The sequence below is a fragment of the Carica papaya genome, chromosome 7 (assembly GCF_054855325.1).
Source record: "Carica papaya isolate Zhongbai chromosome 7, ASM5485532v1, whole genome shotgun sequence".
Classification (NCBI taxonomy): domain Eukaryota; kingdom Viridiplantae; phylum Streptophyta; class Magnoliopsida; order Brassicales; family Caricaceae; genus Carica; species Carica papaya.
Window position 1 is genome coordinate 25,768,879 of NC_142315.1, and position 10,275 is coordinate 25,779,153.

At 35.4% G+C, this 10,275-nt stretch overlaps 1 protein-coding gene across 1 annotated transcript; it reads left to right on the plus strand.

Moving 5' to 3' along the window:
• The first annotated feature begins 57 nt into the window (after window positions 1-57).
• Window positions 58-10,051, plus strand: ATLIG4 (DNA ligase IV). Its single transcript, XM_088207332.1, has 27 exons — window positions 58-548; window positions 634-725; window positions 1,366-1,451; window positions 1,581-1,717; window positions 1,878-1,952; window positions 2,080-2,171; window positions 2,440-2,511; window positions 2,751-2,830; window positions 2,937-2,974; window positions 3,081-3,087; window positions 3,272-3,427; window positions 4,099-4,174; window positions 4,443-4,567; window positions 4,640-4,674; window positions 4,751-4,809; window positions 5,110-5,193; window positions 5,504-5,599; window positions 5,697-5,745; window positions 5,855-5,942; window positions 6,054-6,257; window positions 6,536-6,661; window positions 6,791-6,890; window positions 6,994-7,099; window positions 7,260-7,390; window positions 7,491-7,652; window positions 8,419-8,574; window positions 8,974-10,051. Exons 1-27 carry the CDS (start codon window positions 216-218, stop codon window positions 9,764-9,766), a joined length of 3,558 nt encoding a protein of 1,185 aa, XP_088063458.1. The 5' UTR covers window positions 58-215; the 3' UTR covers window positions 9,767-10,051.
• Window positions 10,052-10,275: the final 224 nt, after the last annotated feature.

Sequence of the window (10,275 nt, forward strand, 5' to 3'; positions counted from 1 at the left end):
CAATATTTATTTTTATATTTAACATAAAATTGCAAATAAATGTGAATTAAAAAAAAAAGAAAAAGAAAAAAAAAAAAGCTCTGCCGAAACTGGAGCGTGCCCATAACTCCTTCCGCTGCAAGCTTTACGCGAGAAAACTCCCCTGCTCGGTGATATATACGCACGGATTCAAAATTCCTGAAGAAGAGCTGCTTGAGAGACGAAGAAGAAGAGAAATGACAGAGGAAACCAAGTTCAGCGTGTTAGTAAGTCTGTTCAACTGGATTCAGAAGAGCAAAACCTCCACCCAGAAGCGCTCCAAATTCCGGAAGTTCCTCGACACTTTCTGCAAACCCGTCGACTACTTTGCTGCCATTCGCCTTATCCTTCCTTCGCTCGATAGAGAGCGGGGGACCTACGGTCTTAAGGAGTCGGTACTCGCCACCTGCCTCGTCGATGCCCTCGGCATGTCCAGGGACTCCGAGGACGCCGTGCGTCTCATCAACTGGCGCAAAGCCGGCGCCAAGGCCGGTGCTAATGCGGGAAACTTTGCTCTCGTTGCTGCTGAGGTATTCCTTTCGGACTTTTTTCCTCTTTATTTTACTTCGTTCTGTTATTTTTTGGTAAGTAGTAGTTACTCTTCTTGCCAAACAGGTCCTGCAGAGAAGGCAAGGAATGGCTTCGGGTGGACTCACAATCAAGGAGTTAAATGATTTGCTTGATCGCTTAGCTTCGAGTGAAAACAGGTATTACTTATTGGCTTTCTTCATCGCATCTATGCCGGATTGTTAACCTTTAGGGATGAGCTGGGATAAATCAGGGGGAAAATGTTTATGGAAGGGGCATTTTTTACTGCCGTAGCTCAAGGATGCTTTACAGGGATAATCACCTTGTTCATTCTGGATCTCTATTTCACTTTGACATTAAAGGATTTATTTCGATTCACTTTTTGTTAGAAAGCCACCTTCTTTATTGTTGTTATTATCTCCTGTTGTTGGTTCTTCAAGTTACCAATTTTGTCAGTATGGATTCTTTCTTGACGAGCTTGCCATAACATAATCTTTTAGTGGGATTTCATCAGTTATTCTGAAAGTTCAGCTGAGAAGACAAGATTCAATTTATTGTACATTCTAACAAAATCTGCATAGCCATCTTGCCTTTCAATGCTTATTTGGGTTTACTTTTGTGTGTGTATATATATTTTTGTGGTGAATGGTTTTTCTTTTAAGTTGTGTAACCTGCTTGAATTTAAATCCTTATAATAGGCTATTAGGCTCCTAACATAATTATTCCATTATAATATTTGATGCTTCTGGAATATTATCACTGTTTAAGTTTTATTTTTAATTGGGCCTGTTTTATTTTTTTCTTAAGAAATGGCAATAGATCAGAGAAGATTTCAGTCCTTTCTATCCTTATTAAGATGACAAATGCCCAGGAAATGAAATGGATTGTCATGATAATTCTTAAAGGTTTGTTTATTATTGTGCTTTTTTTTTTCTTTTAAAAAAATATCATGCTCTTTTTGTTTCTGGATTTCTTTCGAATATTTTTGTTTTAAATATGATCTAGGCTTCACTTACGCTATGAAATGACTGCAGATCTGAAATTGGGGATTAGCGAAAAGAGTATTTTTCATGAATTTCACCCTGATGCTGAAGATTTGTTTAATGTCACCTGTGACTTAAAGTTAGTTTGTGAAAAGTTGAGAGATCGCAGTCAACGGCATAAGCGGCAGGTTTATTACAAATTTTCAAATTTAGAAACAGTTTTGATATCCCTTATGCTTTTGGGATGCAACTCTTCGCATATTTTCAAGTGCCAGGTTTACTAGAAATTGTATTTGGTGTTTACTATATAATATCAATTTTTCACATTGTGCCTGTTACTTTTTGCAGGATATTGAAGTAGGAAAGGCTGTGCGTCCCCAACTGGCTATGAGAGTTGGTGATGCAACTGTTGCATGGAAGAAGGTGTACATTGGCAGACTTAATTTAGCAGCTTCAATAAGTACAGTCAATTTATCCTAGAAATTTGAAAACAAATACTACGAGAGTATAATGTTTTCAGTCTTATGCTTCTATTCTTCTATACATGTAGCTTCATGGGAAGGAAGTGATTGTTGAGTGTAAATTTGATGGAGATCGCATCCAAATTCACAAAAATGGAACGGAGATACACTATTTCTCAAGGTAGGTGCAGTCTCTCAGCATCTTCATCACAGATCACTGTTATGTTTTTAAAATAGATATTTTTAAGGCTTAGAAGATTTTTGGTTGGCAATATTTTGCAAGAAAATTTTTCTATTTTGAAGAAATTTGTTGAGGTTAATGGTCTTCTAGTTCTTTGCTAGAATATTAATTATGGGAATTAAGTACTTCAAGAAAGAAAATTAGGAAGGAAGTTGATTTATTCGCACATGTAATTCACTATGATTCAGTATTTTGCTTGTTATGGCAGGAACTTTCTTGATCACTCTGAATATGCACATGCAATGTCAGATCTTATCGTGCAACATGTTCTGGTTGATAGGTAAGAATTTATGATGACGAGAGAGCATTGCTGGCTTGCTTAGCTTTTATCTTGTAATGCATCTTACTTTCCCCTTTTCCCTGTTCCATATGCTTGAAATGTTTTTGTTTAAGTAGATAGACCACTATTAAGTTACTTCATATCTAATGTATTATGACACTTCTAAGTTTTGGGTTTATATTGTCCTAATTTTTGTTTTGTTTTTTCTCATGACAACAATTTTTTTAACCGTCAAATAGGTGTATTCTTGATGGAGAAATGTTGGTCTGGGACACATCTTTGGATCAATTTGCTGAGTTTGGTTCAAACCAAGAAATAGGTCATCAAAGCTTTGATTTGCTAGAATTCTTTTTCCAATTTGATCATTTTACCGTTCTGTTTCTTCTACTGTTAACCAATTATTATCTTTAATAATCTCATTGCAGCCAAGGCAGCGAAAGAAGGGCTTGACAGTCATAGACAGGTTATTGTTGTGATTTTTTTTTTCTTTCCATAATGAAAATGCTTATTCAAAATGTAGTTTGTATTTCAATTAAAAGAATTAATTTGTGTTTTCTTTCTTGTTGCAGTTGTGTTGTATCCTTCTAGTTTGTGACTCAAATTGGAGTCATGGTGTAGCCCATCTTTTCAATAACTCGATTTACTCCCACCCAGCTACCCATGATTGTTTTGAGAGACATATCATGCATCCTCAAAATCTAAAAAAAAAAAGGTTTTGTGGTTTGAAGCAATTTCTTGAACTTGACTTGTGATTGACTAGATGTTGCATTTGATATCCTTTATGTCGGAGATACTAGTGTCATCCACCAAAGTTTGAAGGAAAGGCAGGAGCTGCTACAGAAAGTGGTGAAGCCTTTGAAAGGCCGTTTAGAGATTCTAGTACCAAATGGGGGTCTTAATTCTCATCGCTCTCTTGGTAAGGGAGATATAGATTACAAGTATCTACTTAATTACAATAATGTGAGTAGGAATATGCGAAAGACTAGTATTTACCTAATTACAACAGTGTGAGCAGGAATATATGAATGACTAGTACTTAGTTATATGTTTGATGTTATTCTTATTCAGATTATTTGTGAAATAGTTTTATTCTGGCACCAATTGGTTTTGCAATTTTTGCATTAGTTGTGTTTTTGAAGAAATCTGACTCAAATACAGGAGATACCACCTGTCCAGTGTTCTAATCCGTTTCTAATTCTTCTCAGTAGTCAATTTCTCTTTGTTACCTTAGCATAAACTTGACTGTCTGTCCTTGTATTTCTGCAATAGTAGATGACAGTGAAGTGGAACCTCCATAAATTAGGTGGCAAGGCTACTTGGTTCTTAGGATTCATTTGGTACCAGCTAGATTTTCAATTAGCTGAATATTTTCCATAAGCTTAGAGCAAAAAGGAGTCAGCTTTTTACTAAGTTTGGCTTAACATAGTCATGTGCTTGTGACTTTGTGTGGAGTTTGCTGTCTACATTTGTTTGCAGTGAATCTTTTCTGGTTCAGTTAACTAGTTCTTATTTACCATAAGGTTTTCATTATATTTTATCTATACTAGATTTGCGTGGAGTTTACTTGTGACTATGTTAATCATGCAGGGGAGCCTTGTTGGTCACGTATTGCTTACAGTGCCGATGATGTTGACAGATTTTTCAAGGAAACCATCGAAAATAGGTAATACTCTTTTCCAACAACTTATTTATTTTTTGGAGAACAAAGGTAGGCACCAAAGTGATGCCACCTTTCTACCCTACCTCTATGAAATAGGAGCAATTCTCTTGAGGCCCTCATATTTCTTTTTCTTCTAAAAAAATTTTATGGCCAAGAATATTATTCTCTATTGATTTTCTGTTTTGTTTTTAAGCAGCCAAGCATGAACATAAGTCTTGGCTATTTATTCTTGTCTAACTTGTCATTTATGCTTGATGTCTTACTGCTTCAGAGACGAAGGAATTGTCATAAAAGACCTTGGTTCCAAATGGGAACCTAGTGACCGTAGTGGAAAGTGGTTGAAGTTGAAGCCGGATTATATTCGTGCTGGTTCTGACTTAGATGCTCTTATCATAGGTGCATATATTTACTTAAAAAAACTTTCAATTCTTAACAGAAGTGGTTTAACATTTTCGTAATTGCCAACAGGAGGATACTATGGCTCTGGACGTCGTGGAGGAGAGGTTCAATTTCTGCCTACCTCTGTTATTTCCCCTTTATGTCATTTATGACTGCAGACCTTTTTATTTTCTTTTTCAGGTTGCACAATTCTTAGTTGGTTTAGCTGAGTCTTCAGGACCAAATGTATATCCCAGACGGTAAGGGTTTGCAACTGTTAGTTTCTTGGCAAAAAGAACATTGCCAATGCCTAATTGATCTCGGTTGAAGCTCTATGATGAGGATCTAATATACACTGGAGAATAGATAAGGAGTTGCTTTATTATGTCAATAATAAAAAGGTTGTAGGCTGAATTAATTTCTTTTTTTGAAGGGAAAAATATGTCAATTCTCTGAAGCGAACTATTATTTATAGGATATTTCCTGAATAATTTATCTAACTATAATGGCATTTTTTATCTGTCCTTTGTCGGCACAATAATCAATTTGTTCTCTTGCAGGTTTATCTCCTTTTGCAGGGTGGGTACTGGGCTTTCTGATGAGGAGCTTGATACTGTTGTTTCCAAATTAAAACCTTATTTTAGGTACTTTGAAGACAGCTAGAAGTCAAAGTTTGATGCTTACTTCCAGCACTCCGGGAAAAGATGTTCCACAAGCAAACCGGAGATTATGAAAGAACTAAAGATTTTATTATCATTATTGCCTGCCATATGATCTCAGATTTGATTATTTTTCACATTTATCATTGGCAATTGCTCACTTTTACATATATTTTTTGTTTCTATGAAAACAATGCCAATGATATACTTACTAATGACAAGATGCTTGTACAAGAATTGTCTCAAATCATACCTCACTGCTATTTATATATTTTCCACTTTTTATGTTTCTTAGGAAATATGAATACCCAAAGAAGGCAGCACCAAGCTTCTATCAGGTTACAAATCATTCCAAAGAGAGACCGGATGTTTGGATTGACAGCCCTGAGAAGTTAGTATAATTTTTTATTTACTCTCAAGATCAAAGAAATAGATCTCTTTGACATTAATAAGAGTCACTTACTGGCTTTTTCTTATCCCTATTGCAGATCAATAATTTTTTCTATTACCAGTGACATTAGGACTATAAGGTCCGAGGTGTGTCCAATGACCCTGAATTTTTCTCTGTTGATTTATGAAATAATGTACTGCAGTTGCTGCTTAAGGTTGTTAATCATTTGTTTATATATCTCCATTACTGTTTCAGGTATTTGCTGCACCATACAGCCTGAGATTTCCGCGTATTGATAGAGTAAGATATGACAAGCCTTGGCATGAATGCCTTGATGTGCAGTGTAAGAAGAAAATATGGACACGCTTCCTTGGCTTTTTGGTGTTTTGCCATTTTGATGACTGACATTTTTGGTATTATCTTAAGGTTTGGTCTTTCGTTTTATCCGTTGCAGCATTTGTAGAATTAGTACATTCAAGTAATGGTACCACACAGAAACATGAAGAATATGAAGGGCTGCCGGGTAGTAGAGTGAAGCATGGAAGGTCTTCCAAAAGGGGAGATAAGAAGCATGTCTCAGTTGTTCCGTCACACTTTCTTCATACTGATGTTTCCAACATTAAGGGAAAAACCTTCATATTCTCAAAGATGATGTTTTGTATCCTTTAACATCTCTACTGGTCAGACTAGCTTTATTTCCTTTATTCTCTCTCTCTCTCTCTCTCTCTCTCTCTCTCAATGTTTTTTAACGTGGTCTTGGACCTCTCCTTACTGTATAGCAATGTAACTTGGAGCATAACTAATATATTACTCAAATTTGCTCAATCTCTGACTTTCTGGGTTTTGAATCCTCTGATACTCTAATTTTTTTGTTTCTTCTTTGTTTTCTTCATTCTTCCTAGTTTTTCCCTTTCTGATTCTCCTTTACATGTCTAGACTTTGTTAATGTGCCTCCAACATATTCTCTTGATTCTTTACACAAAATGGTTGTTGAGAATGGTGGGGCATTTTCCATGAATTTGAACTCCTCTGTCACTCACTGTATTGCAGCTGAAAATACTGGTATGTCACTCTCCCTCTTCCTCTCTCCCCCACCCTCTCTCTAGTTAAACTCCTTCTACACAGTTACTGCAGACATCTATGGAGGATTTTTCTTGGTTGAAGACTATAATTGAGAAAAAAATATGGTAGGGATTAAATATCAGGGAGCAAAGCTGCGGGGAGATATCATCCATTATTCTTGGATTTTGGATTGTTGTTCACAAAAGAAGCTTCTCCCTCTTCAGCCAAAGTGAGACTTGTTATCATTTAATTTGTTGTTTATTACCAAATTTAGACCTTGGGACCTTTTGAGAGAATGTGGTTTCATGATGAGGACTATTTTATTTTGCTAGGTATTTCCTCTTTCTGTCGGATACTTCAAGGAAGAGATTACATGAAGAAATTGATGAATTTTCTGATTCTTATTATTGCGATCTTGATCTTGCAGACATTAAACAGGTAGTAATGTTCATCTGCACAATTATATATCTGAGAGGTGCTATCAAACTGTATGTAAAAACAAGTAGAGAATCAGATAGCAATTCCATTTGCATATTTTTTGTTGAAAAAGTGGAAGTATATATTGTAGCTTTACATAGTACCCTTTAATGTTCTCCAGCTCCTAAGTAATATTTATGGATCCGAAGACATAAAAAATGTGGACTATTATAAAAAAATGCTGTGTCCAAAGGACAAATGGTGTTGTTTTCATGGCTGCTGCATCTACTTCTACACATGTACAGAGTCTCTGTAAGATCTCAGAACCATCATGAGTTCATCTACTTGGTATTTTGATGATTTTGTTACACAAACAGTTGTTTAATTGCATTCTTTTGATCCTTTCCTGAAGCAAACCTGACTGGGAAACCTTGTCGGGACTCACACTGAGGAGGTTGACACTTGAAGTTTTGATGGGTGGTGGAAAAGTTAGTAACAATCTTGCCCATGCTTCTCATTTTATACTCTTGTCAGCATTGGGGGACAGAATGGATTTTGATTTCCTTATGAAAAGGTATCTACAGTTTAGAGTTGTTGTGTTGCTTGATCAAGATGCTTAACAATTACTGGTAACTATTATTTTGAGAAGCTTATTGTTCTTGATGTCTTGCTGTTGATCTAGCAGTATGTAAACTGATTGATGGATTTCATAATATAATTGGATTGGAAGAAGGAACAGCTGTAATGAAATAGAGAAGGAAGATTTGGCCTGGTTCCACTGTCTATTCTAAGGACCATTTGGAAAGAGAAATTGAGAGCTTCTGCGTGGCTGAATCATCCTTTCAGAGAGTCCAAGATGGTTACCAGAGGGCCTTTTTCTTTCAATTAATGAACACAATCTCACTAAAGAAGAGGACCTTATAGGTCTAGCCATACTTAGCACATGGCCGGTGGCCCATTGATCCATTGTGATAATGTAGTTATTTTGAAGATTGGCTTGAATTTAGTTGGACAGAAGCACCTTGGTTTTTGCTAGCAATAATTAATAATTATTTTAGAGAGATTTCTTTGGTGACCATTTCATTTATTGATCTTTTACAAATGTGGCTGCAAAGTATAGCATGAGGTCATAGCCTTCCTCCAAAGAATGAAAATTGTGTGCAATTGTGATTTATATAATACTTATGTTTCTCTAGCTTTAGCTTCCCTTGCTTTTAATAATCTTCTTGTAGTTTAATATAACCGTTGTAATATTACATTGTCACTAATATAATAGATAAATTATGACATTCTTGGTGAGTTTTTACTATGAGCTGGAATTTTCTCTTTCTTCTTTGCAGTCTCGGTACTGAGGAGAGATGTCTCTTATCAAGGAAGAAATTGCATGTTGTTCAATCTCAGTGGTTGGAGGACAGCTTGGAGCGGGAGCAAAAGTTGCAAGAAGATGCATATAGCTTGAAGCCTAAGGGCTACTATGGGTCAAAACTTGAAGAGAGGTAAGTTTAAGTTATAAATAATTTAGATTTCCATGTAAGCATAGTTAGTAATTTATTAGCAAGGCTGTGGCTAGGAGTTCACGTATTTCTGGTTTCTTGTATCTTTGACATATAAAATGCAGAGGCATATTGTAGATGTTATATTAGGTGCCATTTGTAGTCATCACCTCACCTTCAGTAAGCAAAACTAAATTTCTAATACTAAAGTTGACAATCACCATATAAACAACTGCCAGTAGTCTATTGCCATTCAGGTTCCTGCAGTGTAAGAGATGGTAGCTTCTCTGGATAGATTGGAATCTATAAATGAACCTACTTGAGAAGAAATTACTTCAATATTTGTAAGATTCTACTTGAATGACTAATCTAACCATGTTTTGTATGTGTATGTTCTTATAGCAACTCGGACCAAGATATGGAAAAACCTACTAGTTTGGATGGTGTAGGAAGCTTGAATTTGCTGCCTTTGCCTGTCAACAAGGGGAAACAGAGAAGAGGGAAACTTTCTGGGAAAGATTCTGTAATACCAAACTCCTCCAATAGAGATGGGAAAAGGAAAAGAGGAAGGCCTGCTGGAAAGATTGTGAAGGGTAGAAATGTCATCCAAGCTCGAAGAACACGGCCACGTCTTGGCAAAATCGCTTCTAAAATATCTGAAAATGAAACAGAGGATAGTGGATCTTCTGATGAAAAAATGAACGATGAAGAGAATGATACAACGCCAAGGAATGAAGGTATTCATGGAATGGCTGGCAATGAGAACTCAGAAATTCAACAAACTCGCCTAGTAGACAATCTAGATTTATCATGCAGAAGCAAGACAGTTGAGCATGTGGCTGCAGAAGATTGTAGAAGTGGAGAATTTTTTGACAAAGCTCCTGAAATTAAGACAAACAAATTGCTCCGTGGCAATAGTGGGAAGCTGGAGAAGTGGGAGGCTAGTGAAAGAGGTGAAAGGCATCATGGTCAAGGAAGTGAGAAGCCTGAGAAGCTGGAAGTTACGGTTGATCCTGTTCAAGCTATGTTAATGGACATGCTTCCAAGCCTCGGAATGAAGAAGGCTGAAAACAAAAATCCAATCATTGAAGAAGAAAAACAATCAATGGATTCCAATGTTGAGATTGTGGAAGTTGTGAAGAAAAAGAAAGTAAGTTATAAGGATGTTGCTGGAGAACTCCTCAAAGATTGGTAAAGTTGTGTGATTTTATTGTATCACTTTTTAATTTCTGTATTTTAGTAGTTATCTTTGGGGGAGTATTTCAGTAGTTTTTGAATTTTTTAATATTATCAGTATGTAATGTCTTTCTCGTAAATTATTTTGGCGGACTGTCAATTATTCTACTGATTGAGACGCCGTCTGCAAATAACTGCAACTAATATTTTGTTTGGATGAATTTTGTGGTGGATAATTAATGTACAATAATGTGTGGTAATGATACAGGATAGTAATAATAAAATTTTATTATGTTTAAAAAAATTATATATTAATGTATGATAATGATAATTTTTTTATTTAGATTGATAGGTTGGTATGATTGTTTTTTAAGTTAAATTATTAATTTATTATTGTTTTATTATATGTAATATTAAATAAAAAATAATAATATATAAAAAGAATGGAATAAAAAAATTATATAATTATTATTTATATTATTATATTTATTTTATTTTAATAAAATTAAAATTATTTATATATTAAAA

Bases quoted from the DNA above. Each gene is read 5' to 3' on its own strand.
- ATLIG4 (XM_088207332.1), top strand. From the start codon at position 216: ATGACAGAGGAAACCAAGTTCAGCGTGTTAGTAAGTCTGTTCAACTGG. The intron at 4,175-4,442 runs GTAATACTCTTT...TTACTGCTTCAG, and splicing joins AAGGAAACCATCGAAAATAG to AGACGAAGGAATTGTCATAA. The intron at 5,943-6,053 runs GTAAGAAGAAAA...TATCCGTTGCAG, and splicing joins TGAATGCCTTGATGTGCAGT to CATTTGTAGAATTAGTACAT.